Genomic DNA, 15,009 nt, shown 5'->3' with positions numbered 1-15,009 from the left:
TATAAGTGAAACTTGTATATCAATTTATGCACAGGATGGACGTTTACAGCTAATCAAAACCCAACATTACCTTTAATGTGATTTGAATATGACACTGGAGCAATAAATAAAGAAACATTACAGTACAGAAACATTTTTGCTGAAAAAATAACGAGATGCTTTAATTACGATATCAGCACATGTCTGGAAAGTTAAGTGGAAGGAAAAATACATAGCCATAATTCAGAGAGGACTGTATGTAAACCAAAGTCCATTCAAGGGTTCCAGGGATTCATGATGGGTGGATGTGGTCTCGGAAGCCATCATATATACACATTCATACTGTCCTACTCTGTTACTTCTGTTATACCTCTCCTTAAAAATAATACCATGACAAACTAATTGATCCTGAAACTGTTTCTTAGATCTCTATGGTACTCCTGTACTCTGCAGTAATATTGTGCATTTTCTTTTGAAAATCGATACCCTAAAGACATGAGGACAACAACAAAAGGCACAGAATCCAAGTTTATTAAGATCCAAAGTGAAGTTTCTAGAATCAGAGATGACCTGAGAAGCAGTGTGCTCTGCTGGTGTTGGTCCACCATATCTTAACAAGTCTAACGTGAACCAGGAAATTTAGATTTCTTTCTGCTGTCCTCTGTTTACAAGGTTTAAAGAGAACTGATTTATTATTCCAGCAGGATTTAGAACTTCCCAACAGTGCCCTGAAATCCCTGGGCTTCACATCCCATTAAAGCTATCTGCAGAGAATCTAAGAGATATTAATCTATGACAAAGATAAGAGCAGAATATTCAGATTACATAAAGGCTTTTAATAAACCAACCTTTCTTTCTTTAACACCTGAGCAGAGACACAGGCTAATTGCATCACACTGCATCAAACATATTTTTATCATTTGACTGATGTAGCGTTATAATTTTCTGGTAAAATGAATTCCTAGTTTTAATCAGCTGTACAGAGAAAAATTACCAACACTTCAAATAAATCACTGCATAAAATGATCCACATCTAACAGAGTTTTACTTTTTGAACCTGAACTGAGTGATGACTGAAGCTTCTAAGCCCAGATTCAATGCTAGGAAGGAAGAAAACTGAGTGGAAATGTAGATGAAGGCAGAAACACCATAATGGGGCAGAGAGAACACTAGAGCTTGACTTCTAACATGGGCTACTTATAAAAATATTAATAGATTTTACTAGAAAGTAGTGAAACTAATTTCTTTCTAAAATGAATGAGACCCACATTTATTACATGACACTGACTCATATCCACCTAATGTACCTAGATATGGGAATTACTGACTTTCCACATAGGTAATATAGATTTTACAAAGCAGAAGCTGCTACAGATTTGAGACAACATGTAGGTAGCTTGTTTTTTTGTTAATGATATGTGGATAATATTGCACTTCTAAATTTTTCTAAAATTATGAAAACTTCATTAAAGGCAGTTCACCATACAGCCTTAAATGGTAAAATAACAATCTTTCCTTTTTTTTTTTTTTACCTTGGTGAAGCAGCTGCATACGATACAGTGGAGGCAAAGAAGTGAGCAGGCAGGTATGGAGACGCATGGCGAGCAGGTACCTCAGTCCACACTCATCAAGAGCCTCTCCCCCTAAACAAAAAATGGGCAGATTTTTAATTTAGGGATTCAATTCAATGCCAACTAAAAATAGCTACAGAAAAAAGGGCCTTCTGTAATATTTCACTTCATACAATCCTGTCAGAGAATATATCTCTTGACCCTGAACCATTTCCTGTGATTACTCTGCCCTGGAACAACCTGCTTATGTCTTGCTCTCAAAAGACTAAATAAATAAGATGGTAAATTGAAGAGCAAACAGACAACGATAATGAAAAAGTACAATTTTTGTTTTTGTAAGGAAAGATTTGATGGCTGGAGATTAACTACAAGCTGGAACACACAATCAAAAGAAAAGGCATGTTTTTCACACACGTTTATAGCCTTTAGTCAGCTTTTAAGTATTATCTCTTAAAAAAAGGTAAACAAACACAGAGATTGCACACATGGGCAGAGCCAAAAGACCAAAGATTGCTTAAATATAATAATTTTTACTAAACTATATTATACTTCATATGAAGACGTGTAACGATTGCCTCAAACCTGTCAAAGAAAAATGACTGCTGCTGGTCAATTGGCTACACTGTATAAAACGAGGGGAGTTAGAGGATTCATGAATGTTAAAGAGTTTAAATGAACATGACGCTAAACAAGAGAATAGTTTGGATTAATAAAAAGAAAAAAAATGCTTTTTCATGAATCCTTAATCTGAACGCTGAAATGTTTTATTGTTGTGGTTCATTTATTTGTCCATTTCTTTCAGAGTAAAAAATCATCTAAAGTTCAATATTCCCAGAAAGAAAATAACATAAGTGATTGTCTGACTTTATAGTTTAAAAGTGCAAATTAAAGAGAGAAGACTTTCCTACTTTCAATCTGAGAAAGTTTTTTTAAATGAGGTCAGACGAAGTGTGAAAATTACTATAGAAAGTTACTTAAGACAAAACAGTATTTTCTATAGAATGATGTGAACCATTCACATTTGAAACAGAAACTATAATATTAAGAAAATTTTAGAGCTATAATTCAGCCAGAGACTTGTTTGAAGTTAGTTAAGATAATAGCTAATATAACCTGTTAAAAACAGATCCAAATCTAAGATCTATGATCATTGTCTTATCTACTTTGAACTAGTAAAGTTTAGGAAAGCAACAGTACTCTCTAAAGGGATGTTGCCTCTGCTTATGGGGGAGGAGGGAGAAAATATATCCTAAATTGTTCTAAATAAGAAGTTCTAAAGGATAAATTGTAATCAACTAAAATTGGCTAAAATGAGCAGATCAGAGCTACAAAAGAGCTGACGATCAAGTAGTTAAAACAGAACTCTGATTGGTCCATCTATTTTAAATAAAAAATAATCACATTTGTAATCTGATCCTAAATCTGAATCAGCAAATCTAATATACATTAGGCACCAGGGATGAGCTAAAATTACTGTGGATGGTTGACTTTCAGGATGTCTTTGGTAACCCCAGATACTCAACTCCATTTACTTAGAACTATTCCCATTTTAAATTAGGTAGGTGAGTCTCAAATCAAACCTTAGAGCCACATTTCCTCTGTGGTTACATCTTGTTTAAAATCTGACAGTAAATCTCAACCTATAGGTAAGACTTACTCCCCATATGCATAATAAATGCTATAAAAGAATATCTGCTGTTCGGTTGATGGTGTTAGAATGACTATCAGCTGCCTTTTTGTTCTGTCATCCTTCTGCTTTTAGAAAATAGATGCAGTGTTCAAAGGAGAACAAACAAAGGCGTTCCTGTCACACAAGGGTTACTGTGGAGGTGCAAAACGAGATGAAGTAGCGGATACAGCAGGACAGACAGAAAGCCAATATGACCTGTGTACTGTTGATCATTGGAGCCTGTAACTTCTGCACTTGTTGTTGCAATGGTATCTGCCAAGGCCACCAAGAACATCTGCTCCAGCCGGGTCAGTCCTGGGAGGCTGGAATGCATGAGGTGACTGGACAATACCTGGAACCAAAGATGAAGAAAAATCTGCTTATGAGAAGAGGAGGAAACTGTTGCTCAGGTTTAGTTTCTGCCTTTATTCAACCCAAACAGAAATGCAATTATGAGACAATCAAAAAAAAATGCAGGATCACCACTTACTGGTTGAAATGGGCTTAAGCCTCTTCATTACTATCATATTTGCTCTGCTTTTAGTAAGATTAACACATCCACACACAAGGTGCCATTTCTCTTTGAAATAGAGTAAGAATACCTGAGCGTGCTCTGGTCCGAAATATGAGGGTCCGTACTGAGAAAGGTTGATAACCCGAGATTTCCTCTCTGGCTTATCAGCAGCAAAGTTCACAAAGTCGTCTGTAGTAACTGTTGGCACCTGCATCAACAGACAGGAAACACTTTCTATCTGAAGATCCAATTTCCCCCGTTATGACTAGATCATTCTGGTAGCTCGTCTTACCTGGAAGAGATCAGCATACTGGTCTTCTGTGGATTTCTGAGCTGCATCACCATCAACAACCTTTGTTGTTTTGACGCTTTCCTCCGCTCCCTTGAACGAGGTGTCCAGGTCAGCCAACATCAAGGCGTAGAGGGGCAAAGGAGGAATGGAGTTGATCTCTGTGTAATCCCTTCCTCCATCTCGGCCTGCCACTATGGTGTCCTTTGCTGTGCTTCCGGTCACGCTGATTGTTCGAGAGAGGTGCCTCCTGGATCCGCCTTCACCTGCCTCCACATCCCTGACCACAGCAACTTCTCCAGCTATGCACTTTACGAGATGTGCAAGTATGGCCTGAAAGAATACAGACATTAGGTTTATATTTTTTAAAAGTAGCTATTGCTAAATGTTTGTTTCCAAGCAGGGGATGGTCCCACCTTTGCCCGCCGTACTTTGCCCAGGTCCATGAGCTCCAGCAGCTGGGTAGGGTGGTATTGTGGCAGAGTGGGAGAGAGAGAGTGAGCTGCCTCAAACAGTCCTCCCTCCTGCAGACCTGCAGGGGCACGCAGAGCTTCATCCACTCCAGTGCTCCCTTCAAAAACACTCTTGGACCTGGCTCTCCCTTCAAAGACAGAGGAGGTAACTGCTGTCTGACCTCCAGCAATGTCTGCAGATGACAGATTGCCCTCTTCTCCTTCACCAGGCTTCTTGTCCTGGTGCCACTGTGCGTACACATGCATTTCACAGTCCATACCCACCACCAGGATGCCATCCCTCACCCAGGATAAGGACACTGGCAGCGAAGGTGTACCGTCTACGGAGGAAAGGAGGTCAATGGATCGAAGCAGAATCCAGCGTGAACGGATCCCTTGTTTGATACTGCCACCTAGTGGGAGGGTAATCACAGCCACCCCCTCTTTGCTGCTAGTCTGCTCATTCACCATGCCGGAAATGCGGCCGTACATTAGGATGTTAGAGCCGACCCCTACTGTGAGAATGTGGGACCCATCCTCCTTAGATAGCCAGTCCAGGTGGATGAAGTGCTTAATATTGGGCGAGCTATGGTCTCTGCTCATGTACAAATCAGTCCTGAAGAGTGATAAGTAATAAAACACATTAAGATAACAGATTTTAAAACATGAAAAATATAAATGTGTGGCTCCATTTTTACCTGCTGTAGACAAAAAGGTTGGAGTCCACACTGACTCTAGGATCCAGCGTTGTTGAGGGTCTGACATAGTCGTCAAGATGGACAGTTTGCTCTAAAACCCACTCAGAGCCGCCAGTAGACTCACACTCATAAATGGAAACGTGCATAGAGAAGTCTTCCACAGAGCTATTAAGCTGAGGAAAAAAGGAGCATTTCGTCACAACCTTTAAAAGAATTCCTGCTGAAGTCCTGCAGATCTTTATTCTTTAACGAAAACTAGGAAGAGGTGTCTACTCATCATGGCATGTTGTTATGAAGAGAATTGGAACCTGTGTTGCATTGGAAACTTTCATTGCAGTGAATAAGAGGATGAATAATATCCTCTAACCTAGTTCCTTGTTGCTTCTATTTTTTTCTATGAGCAGTTAAGCATGTTTACCACAGTAAGAGGCTTCAAAAGAAAAACATTTCAGATTCTAATAAAAGACAGAATCTTAATTTCCTACCAGTCCTTGTCGTGGTTGTTTGAAAGCCACAGCTAGCCTGCCGATGTAGGAGCAGGAAACAGCCACCGGCCGTCCTGACACAGACACTGCACTGTTGTTGTCCTCCTCCTCGTTCATGAGTACCCAGGGTTCCCAGCAATACACCCGGTTGTCCATGCCATGGCCTTCGTCGCCCTCCACAGCGCAGCGCCAGAAGCGCACATGAGAATCTGAGCAGGTTGTAACAATCAGGTACGGAGCCAGACACACAGGGTAGATGGAGGAGGAGCTCAGATGACCTGGAAGAAAGAGAAAAAAGATCATCTAAAGTTCATTGCAGTGTTCAAAAACAATCTGAATTCCCCCAAAATGTATTCAAGGCCATAAAAAACAAAATGTGTTAGAATTATCGGTAGAAGGAAAAACATTAGTAAAGGTCATAAAGTAAAGGTCTGATAAATTTTCGTTTAAGCTTGTTGCTACCCAGGCAAATATAATACATTATATTGTCCTCTTAATATAAAACGGATCAAAATTCATTCGGCCAACCTGCAGATGGTGTTGCCCTGGTAACTTCCACCCCATGGGGTAAATCTAAGCGCTTGCTGTACACTAGCTTGGAATCGAGTATAAGTTTGCTGGCTGATTGCAAGTTGGCTGAAGAAGCTGATCGTGGCAGGGGTCTGATTGGAGAGGTCTCAGGGGACGAGTCAGCATTCATGACTTGATTGGGAACCATGAGCTGGCTCTGGAAACTAAACTGCTGGCTGGGCTCGTCTGAAAAACAAACAAAAAAAATCTGTAAGAGGAATTTGGTGTTATATGTGTTCGTATTAATATCATGAAAGCAATCTTGATTTCTATGATTTGGCGTGAAGCTGGATGCATCCTGAACCTACCGACACAGGCCTGCACAGACTGGAGGTGCAGGTGCCACATCTGCAGGACTGAGTTCCCATTTAGATCCTTCTCTATTACAACCAAGAAGAACTTCTCAGAAAATGGAGCATGTTGGTAATCTGCACAGAATGAAAAAAATATATATACATAAAATCCACCTTTACTAAATGGAACAGGGAAAAGAATGAAAACTGTCACAAGAGCAATTTCCAACTACCTTCTCCAGTGGAAAAAGCCGGTGTGTTCGCCTCTGATTCCTTCGGAGGTTTGTAACCAAGAATGAAATCCTCTTGGAAGACATGCAGCAGCTGAGTATTGGAGCCACACTAGAAGCATACAGACATCAAACAGATGATTTGGGGCTTAAGGATTTGCTGCTGTTCACCACTGAGCTGAGTTTGGTGCAAAAACAGAGCCGCTAACCTGGTTTGTAATGACATCCAACTCAATGATGCATCCAGGTCTGGCAGTGGACTGCTGACTGACGATGTTGAACACCTCACCCACCAGTTTCTGAAGAGAAATACACACGAACACTTAATAATTACCTTTAAACACTCCTTATATTCCTTCATAAAGTAAATTTAGACTGAAGACATTTAAGAATATAAAATATGTCCTAAAATGGTAATTGATGTAACCATTTTATTTGATTTATTTCTGTATCTTTATTAGGGCTGAAACAATTAATGGGATTAATTGCCTTTAGCTGACAGTGCAACCCACTTACAGCAGTTAGTATATCAAAACTTTAAAAAATAAATTAAGATTTTGCATTTTAGACAAAAAAAAACCTTTTCGTCTGTCAATATCCTCTATCCAGACCTCAGTGGAAAAGTTTTAGATTCACCTGCTTTAATTTTGTAAAAAACATATTCTTTAAGGAACCTTTGTCTATCCGATTATTAATTGAAAAAATAATCGAAAGATTAACCGATTTGCAAAATAATGATTAGTTGCAGCCCTAATCTTTATAATCTCAGTAGTATTTAAGGGAAGCAACCATAAAAATGCTGACTATATCTTTTCCATCGAGTTCCTTCTTTTTTATCATAAGAAACACAAAAATCCAGATAGCCTAGCTTCACAGAAAAAGAGATTTAAAGTCCATATTTTGATCGCTAACATATTTTAAAGTGACAGCATCACAGGCTTTCACTCACAGATGTTTCAGGGTCTGACAGCTCATCAAGTAGTTTCCTGGCATCCACAACAGCTTGATAGAGACGCAGGTTTTTCCCATCTGATGCCACAAAGCAGGCACTGGCACTGTTACAGTAGGTTCCTGACAGTCATAAAACAGGTTGTAGTTCAAGTAATGTTAGCCTCAGATTCAAAGGAACATACAATTCATAAGAAGACTTCAATAATATAAACAGTCTGATCATTTGTTTCTCTATTGTTGAGAGAAACACAAAGTCAGTGGATCCAAGTGTGAAGCATTGCACTCATGGCTTTCAGGCTCTCTCATAAAAGCATGTTTAGAACCAGCGAGCAGTAATGAGATGTGCCAAATACAATTAGCCAATTAGGAGCAAATTGGAGATGCAAACTGGTATGTGTTTGAAAGAATCTGCCTCAAACAGCTGAACTTTAGATGGCTCGAATGTCTTGATATCTTGTGTAAACGTGATGCTATTTCTGTAATGCATATTATTATAAAAGCATAATTTAGATTATCAAGGGCAAATTGAATGCTTCTGAAAAAGTATTTTTTTATGCCATTTATTACATGACATATTCTATGATTCCCCATTATAAAGATTCAATGTACTTGATAAGGTTATAATTATTTAACCAATCAGCCCTGCGAACATCATATGAGGAAGAATCCTAGACTAGAGGTAGATTATTGACTGTTGAATGTGAGATGTATCATTGTTTTTTTTTTTTTTTCCCCACTAGATGCCATTAAATTAGTAGCATAACATGAAAATCCAAAGCAGTTTGCTCATATTACTATGTTAGCAGAAGCTGCTGCTGCAGGGTTCAGGTTGTAAATGTAAACATTTTTTTTTTTTAGCCACTATTACCAAGTGCTCCCAAGTAGTGCTGTTTATAAAAGCTGACAAGTCAAAATTAGCCTATTTCAGAACAAGCGACCCATTTCAAAAACAGTGGTAAAAAGCAATTTTAAAGAAAGCTGTATTTTGCAAAAACATGAGTGAGATTCAATCAGGAAACTGAGAGCCTTAAGGGAAATGTCCAATTTATGGTTGGGATCTGCATTATATAAAGAAATAATAATAATTGAATGGACAACTTTAACATAAGGATGTTAAGTTAAAACATGGCAAGATATTTACACTCCTTCCTAATCCATTTACAACATAATATCAATCAGTACTAAGCAAACACAAATTGCCTTCCAAACAGTCCTTTGTGATATTAGTACTTAGCAGATGACGATATAGTTGTATCTAATGTGCAGTGGTAGTGTGAATCACTTACCAAGCACAGTGCTGGGTATCAGCGTAGGCAGCCATGCAACATTGCTAAAGGCAGACGTGTGTAGAGAGTTGATTCGGGCCAGTTCAGACACCCCTCCAGTGCAGGACAGGGGTCCAATATGATCCACTCTCCACAAAATCAGCTCACTATAAATGGCGTTTGGGTCGTGGAATGTCCTTGTAGCTGCATTACGAAGCTGCTTCCTGTCAAACGTAAAGAAAAAAACAAATCTGAAATGGTAACGTGCTACAGTATACTAGATCAGAGGTTTTAACAAACAGCTTCAGTCCGGTTTTCTCTATATTATTGTTATTATTTTTAAGACAAATTTGCAAACAGAGACTTAAGATGTGTTTATTTTTCACTGGTAGTAGATTACCTTCCAGGTTCTGCCTGGATGCAGCCTTCAAACTAAACAAAAAAAGGATCTTGATTTCACATAATGCAGATCCCTCCCCTGACTGCAGGGTGGCTTTTTTGGCTGTTTTTTTGGCAACTGGAGTGACAGCACTGATTAGCACTGCAGTACAGTCTACGTGCTGGAAGCAAAGCAGCAGTAAACAACACTGTACTGATCTAGAAGGACATTGAAATGAATGAGATTGGTTCTTCTGGGGGCGTTTCTCCCATTATATAAGACAACACTGACATCCAGCAGAAACACTTTATGCCCAGATCTGTATCACAATGATTAACATTCTATTTTCCCTCCCAGTCTGGCTGATAACAAATCCTTTATTCATGTTATTACTATTTTTGTACCTGGGAAGTCCTTTTGGTGGAGGAAAGGACAGGGGCTGTTCCCCTTCCAAACTGCTGGGGGCTGAGGGAGGGGTGAGCAAGGCGTTGTGGTGGGAGGAGGTGAGCAGGAGTGGCAGCACTGTGTGGCACGCCTGGTCATTCAAGTGGAAACGGTGACCGCAGTACCGAATCTTGTGAGATACAGTCAGGACGTTGGAGAAGCCAGAACGGTCGGCAAATGTCACTGCCCACTGTAGTTAGGGAGAAAGAGAAAATACTTGTAAGGAAAAGAATAAGTTACAAATCTCTATTACAGAATTTTAGAAACAATCCAGATATAGAACTAGTTATTCAATAATTGTGTGTAAAAGCAAAACAGTGATTCCCAGCCTTGCACCTGGTTGAGAGATCCATCGACATGCTTGGAGACCATCATGACTGCAGGGCTAATGCCAGGACGAAGTTTTGGTGAGGGGGAGACGGCAGTGGAGCCCAGGCCGGTGCATATTGAAGCTGAGCGGGACATCCGCTGAACCATTCTTCCCTGCTCACCTGTCCCAGCACTCTCACCCTCAGTCAGAGTGCAGGCATACATCAAGATGTTTTTACTAAGGGAGTTAGCGTCGCCTGTGGGAAATGCTACTGGGATGCGTGAGGAGAAGGAGACCTGGTGAAGATTGGAAAAAATCAATAGTGACATTCTGGATCTTTTCAGCTCCAAAGACACCCAAGGTAGAAATTAAATCCTTATTCCTGGGGTTTATCTGAGCCTTACATACTGGTATTTAAAGAAGCTAGCCAGATCAAGCTCACTTTGGATATAGGTTTTTGCACCTGTAGAGCTGGCAATCTCTTGTTTTCCACTTAATCTGGTCTTTTAAGATTCACACTGTCATGATCGCAGCCCTGATAGCTGATCTAATTACTCACTTCACTCACCTGCCGAACCCTCCCCGCTCACTAATTATCAGTCATCTTATCCACCTGCTGCTTCTGCTTTATATACGGTTAGGACCAGCTATCGGGGTCAGATCATTGATTATGTTTGTTTGTTTGAGTTTGTGCTTTTTAGTTTGACTTGGATGCCTTAGTTCTAGTTTTTGTTCTAGGAGGCCAGTGGTTAGAGAGGGTGTTTAGTGTTCTTTTGTCGTGTCCTGGCTCTTACCCGCTGAGCGCGCTCTGTTCCTATTTTGGACATCTGCGGGAGGGTGAGCTAGTTTGAAGCTCTGTAGTCCTCCTGGTACCATGTCTGGTCTCTGTCTCTGAACTGCTGAGCCTGCCTCTGTCCATCTGAGCGTGTCTGCCTGATCCCTCTTCTGGACTAATGGAATCCTGAACATGCTGTGGGTTCCTGGAACCCTGGCTCTGTCTGTTCCTGTTTGGATCTGAACCCCTGACTGGGCTACGGACTCCGGACAAAGAAAAAGAATCGCCCTGTTCTGAACTGTTTCCCTGACCTGGCTCAGACTCCTGCCTCTTCACTGGGGCTGCTGCATCGGGGACACTCTGCTTGACTCCCGCTGCATCTCGCTGGCAGTCCATCAGCTAGATCCTGCCTCACTCTTAGGAGTTGGACTGAACTGTTAAACCAGGTAAGTGACTCACATGGATAATCATTTTCCGTCTGATTATCGTAGTCACTTATCTGTGTCTCTCCCAAACACGGTGCCAGCTATAGGTTTTGTCCTGCCTCCCTTTTCAGTCGCTGCATATCCGCAGATCAAGAGCTCCACTTATTCTCTGTTTTGCTTGCTTTTGTTAATAAACATTTTAAAACTTTCCCAGTCTGTCTTGCCTGAATACTGGCTCCTACATTATTTTGACACACACAGCTTTCCTGCTTACCTGAACTTGTCTGAAAATCCCCTGGTTGAATTCATCCAGGTACTTTACATGCCAAACCAAGAAGGAACCATCTGTGGGATGTATTGTGAACAACATGTCTGGACTCTTGTTCCACTCTATGGTCAGAGTCTCCATTTTCCTCTCTAGCAGCATGGATGGTAAAGGCATGCTGGAGCTGGATCCAGGTGAGGAAGCCTTAGTGCTTCCTTGTTCCCCTGAATCACCCTCTTCTCCCTGCTCTGAGGAGGCTTTGTCGGACATCTCATCCAGGTCTAAGAAGATAAAAAACAAACACTAATGTCACCACTTTATTCTACCTTTTGAACTTTTTAAGATTTTATGTGAGAGTCTAAATCCTACCAAAATCAAACTTCATAGGGGATCCCTCTGGATCAAGAGGTTCCTCAGTCGTCTGGTCAAGGTGCTGCTCGGAGAACTTTCGGAGCTGTGTCATAAAAAGGTCCATTGAGGAAGTAAAACTGAGGTCCTTGTTGTTAAGCCAGTGAACCACAAAGCCTCCACCACCAGTGCCGTCTTCAGGGTTGAATACTGAGGAGTCAGCAAGTGCTGAGGGGATATCTAGAGGAAGCAAGAGGAAAGAAAGAGCAATAAAGGTGAAAATGAATAAACTGAATGAAATAAGAAATTAAAACATTGAAATAAAAAAACAACCCACCTGTATTTGGGTTAATACTGGCAGAGATATGAAAGTGACACAAGGCATTGGCATGATGAGCAATGTGGCGGTGAGTGTGAGCGTCTTGTGTGCCCAGCTGAGAGGGAAGCAGCTCGCTGTGTGCCACCAGAGCAGAGGACCGCCGCCGGCCACGCCGCAACTGTTTTAGGTGATGGATTGACTGAACAAGCAAATTTTAGAAGTAGCATTAATTACAAATTTTGGTCGAAAGGAAGCAGTTTTAAAATCAGCGCTGTGAGATTGAATGTACCTCTAAAGCATGCTGGATTTTGTCCTTATTCCCAGCCAGGCCTGGGAGGCTGGAGCTGAAAGAGTGTGTGTTCTCAGTGATCTGCCCACCAAGCAGACTATCCTCTGGTAAAAGGGTTTCAGACCATAGCCTACAAACACCGTCCTCACAGGATGTGAGCAAAACATTGCACACTGTTCCCCTGAAAAATGAATAAACCAAAGAACAATCAACTGTTAGCAAATTTTTCATTATGCAACACTTCTGATACACTTTTGGTCATTTCATAACACAAACAGAGCTGTTTTTGAATTTAACAATATGACTCTCTACTTTGGTTTATCTCTAATTGTTTTTATTAAAGGATCATTTTTGCCAGTAACACTATTAAAACTTTATGGTGCAGCACCATTTGGTTTAGATTAAATCTCTGTTATATAGTTTTTTTTTAATTAAAAGAAAACAACACAGATCACAGAAAAAAATCTATCCATCTTATTTTCACTAACGGGATCTGCAATAGCTTGTCTGTAACGCCAAAGTCTTATCAAACTCTTTAGAAGGCCCTTTTGTCTGTCACAGCTATTTAAAGCCACCATTAAACTTTCCCACAGAGATGGTTTTCCTAAGATTTTAATTTTTAATTGAGTAGCCTAAGAAGAAAAGCTCAATACTGCTAGCATTGAGATATTCCTGTCAGGTCAGTACCATTAGAATTCTAAAAAGGTTTATCCGAAATATTTCCTGCTTCCTGATGGAAGACCTTACTTTGCTCTAAGATATCAGGGAAACAATGTCAGTTAAAGCCGAAATCCTTGAATTAGAGCTAAAGATTTAGTTGTGATTATTATTTCAAAGTAGGGGGGCAACATGTGTTACTGCTTGTCTGTTGGACACACTGTAATATAGGCAAACTATTGAGAGATGTTTAGTGAACACAGCCTGTTTAAACAGAAAATCACAAAGTATTTCACGTGTGGGCTGTTTGAATAAAGAATAGAAATATGTTACTTTGACTATACAGTAGCTCTGTGCCATTTCTTACTTGGGCATGTATTTGCTGGTCTTCCTCCAAGACATTCCAGTGACTGAGCGAGGATGGGCCAAGTAAACAAAGGAGAAGTGAACAGGTGGAGCTTTTTTATCGGAGGGATCCTGGACGACCACTGCAGAGCGCCAGGCGGTGGTGGGATACCACACCTTAAGTAAACAGTCATCCTAAACAAACATAAACAACATAAGAATAAAATGAGATCAACCAAACACACAAACTGTGTTTTTTCATATCCTTTGCCATTATATCTTTACCTTTCCTACTGTTGCAAAGTACTCCCCATCAGGAGACCACTTTGCAATGTGAATAGAAGCCGCAGTCCTGTGAAAAAAACAAACAAAAAACAGACATGGTTGGCTATTTTCATTTCCAAACAGGAAATGCTGCACTTGCAAAATTAAAGAAATTTTGTTGCAAGCTCTGAGTGTGTGATTTCTTTCTAAAAGCCATGGTTGGTGCACTGGGAGCTTGCACTTCCCTGTTCTAGTGGCTTTCCATGTGTCACCATATACCAATTAGGAACATGCCGTGTGTATTTACACAGCTTCCAGCTATGTCTGATGACTCAGTAGCTGCTCACAGCTGGGCATTAAACTGTTTCACATGAGTATAGATGAGTTTGGAGAAAATAACATTTTAAAAGCAAATTATAAATACACAAGAGTCCACCTCATTTTGATTAACAAAAGAAAATTTCAGTTTTTAATGGTGAAAATATTTTGAATATGAGGGGACATTTTCAAATCTTAAAATTGTGGAATATGCATCATCTTATTTAAGAGCAAGGGTTCCCAAACTTGGGCTGCACAGTGGCACAGTGGGTAGCACTGTTGCCTTGCAGTAGGAAGGTTTGCTTGTTCTCCCTGTGCATCCTTGGGTTTTCTCAGGGTACTTCCTCCCACTTTCCAAAAATATGACTATTAGGTAATTTATTTATTTTTTATTGAACTTTATTGATATCACATTGGATAAATTTACCTCTGCATTTAACCCATCCCCTTGGGGAGCAGTGGGCTGCCATCGTGGGGTGCCTCAGGAGCAGTGTGGAGTTAAGGGTCTTGCACAGAAACCCAGAGTGGCAGTCTGTAGGAGTGGGGCTTGAACTCAGAACCTCAGAATTCCAAGCTCTAGGCCGCCACTCCCCTGGTTTCTCTAAATTCTCCTTAGGTCTGAGAGTGTATTGCCCAGCGATAGACTGGCGACCTGTCCAGGGTGTACCCCGCCTCTCGCCCATTGACAGCTGGAGATAGGCACCAGCACCCATGGAAAACGGATGGATGATGGTTCCCATTTGGTCTTACAGCTGGAACCCGCTTTGGTTAAGAAGATACCTTTCATACACCTGAATACTGATAGAAACGTTGTCACAATCCCTGTAATGAACTACAGAACAACTGGGATCATTCACAGAGTGTTTTAACCCTTTAACTACCTTGCATTTCACTGAATCATTTGG

The 15,009-nt window shown here is 40.6% G+C and overlaps 1 protein-coding gene across 3 annotated transcripts in view; it reads right to left on the bottom strand.

Moving 5' to 3' along the window:
* The window catches only part of dmxl2 (Dmx-like 2), a 55,917-nt gene that overhangs the window by 25,869 nt on the left and 15,039 nt on the right, over nt 1-15,009 (bottom strand). For all 3 annotated transcript variants that reach the window (XM_038283398.1, XM_038283399.1, XM_038283400.1), the window contains exons 6-26: nt 13,808-13,874; nt 13,545-13,717; nt 12,521-12,701; nt 12,250-12,430; nt 11,934-12,152; nt 11,574-11,845; nt 10,126-10,395; nt 9,750-9,979; nt 8,988-9,190; nt 7,700-7,821; nt 6,960-7,049; nt 6,754-6,862; nt 6,536-6,655; nt 6,186-6,413; nt 5,658-5,935; nt 5,173-5,345; nt 4,439-5,090; nt 4,026-4,355; nt 3,822-3,941; nt 3,436-3,571; nt 1,512-1,622 (exon numbers count right to left, since the gene is read on the bottom strand). In XM_038283398.1, coding sequence (XP_038139326.1) covers nt 1,512-1,622; nt 3,436-3,571; nt 3,822-3,941; nt 4,026-4,355; nt 4,439-5,090; nt 5,173-5,345; nt 5,658-5,935; nt 6,186-6,413; nt 6,536-6,655; nt 6,754-6,862; nt 6,960-7,049; nt 7,700-7,821; nt 8,988-9,190; nt 9,750-9,979; nt 10,126-10,395; nt 11,574-11,845; nt 11,934-12,152; nt 12,250-12,430; nt 12,521-12,701; nt 13,545-13,717; nt 13,808-13,874 — 4,265 coding nt within the window. The remainder of the gene's footprint in view (nt 1-1,511; nt 1,623-3,435; nt 3,572-3,821; nt 3,942-4,025; nt 4,356-4,438; nt 5,091-5,172; nt 5,346-5,657; nt 5,936-6,185; nt 6,414-6,535; nt 6,656-6,753; nt 6,863-6,959; nt 7,050-7,699; nt 7,822-8,987; nt 9,191-9,749; nt 9,980-10,125; nt 10,396-11,573; nt 11,846-11,933; nt 12,153-12,249; nt 12,431-12,520; nt 12,702-13,544; nt 13,718-13,807; nt 13,875-15,009) is intronic.

Source organism: Cyprinodon tularosa, unplaced genomic scaffold (assembly GCF_016077235.1).
Source record: "Cyprinodon tularosa strain WSP-4 unplaced genomic scaffold, ASM1607723v1 ctg193, whole genome shotgun sequence".
Taxonomy (NCBI): Eukaryota; Metazoa; Chordata; class Actinopteri; order Cyprinodontiformes; family Cyprinodontidae; genus Cyprinodon; species Cyprinodon tularosa.
This window is presented reverse-complemented; position numbering and strand designations above follow the sequence as displayed.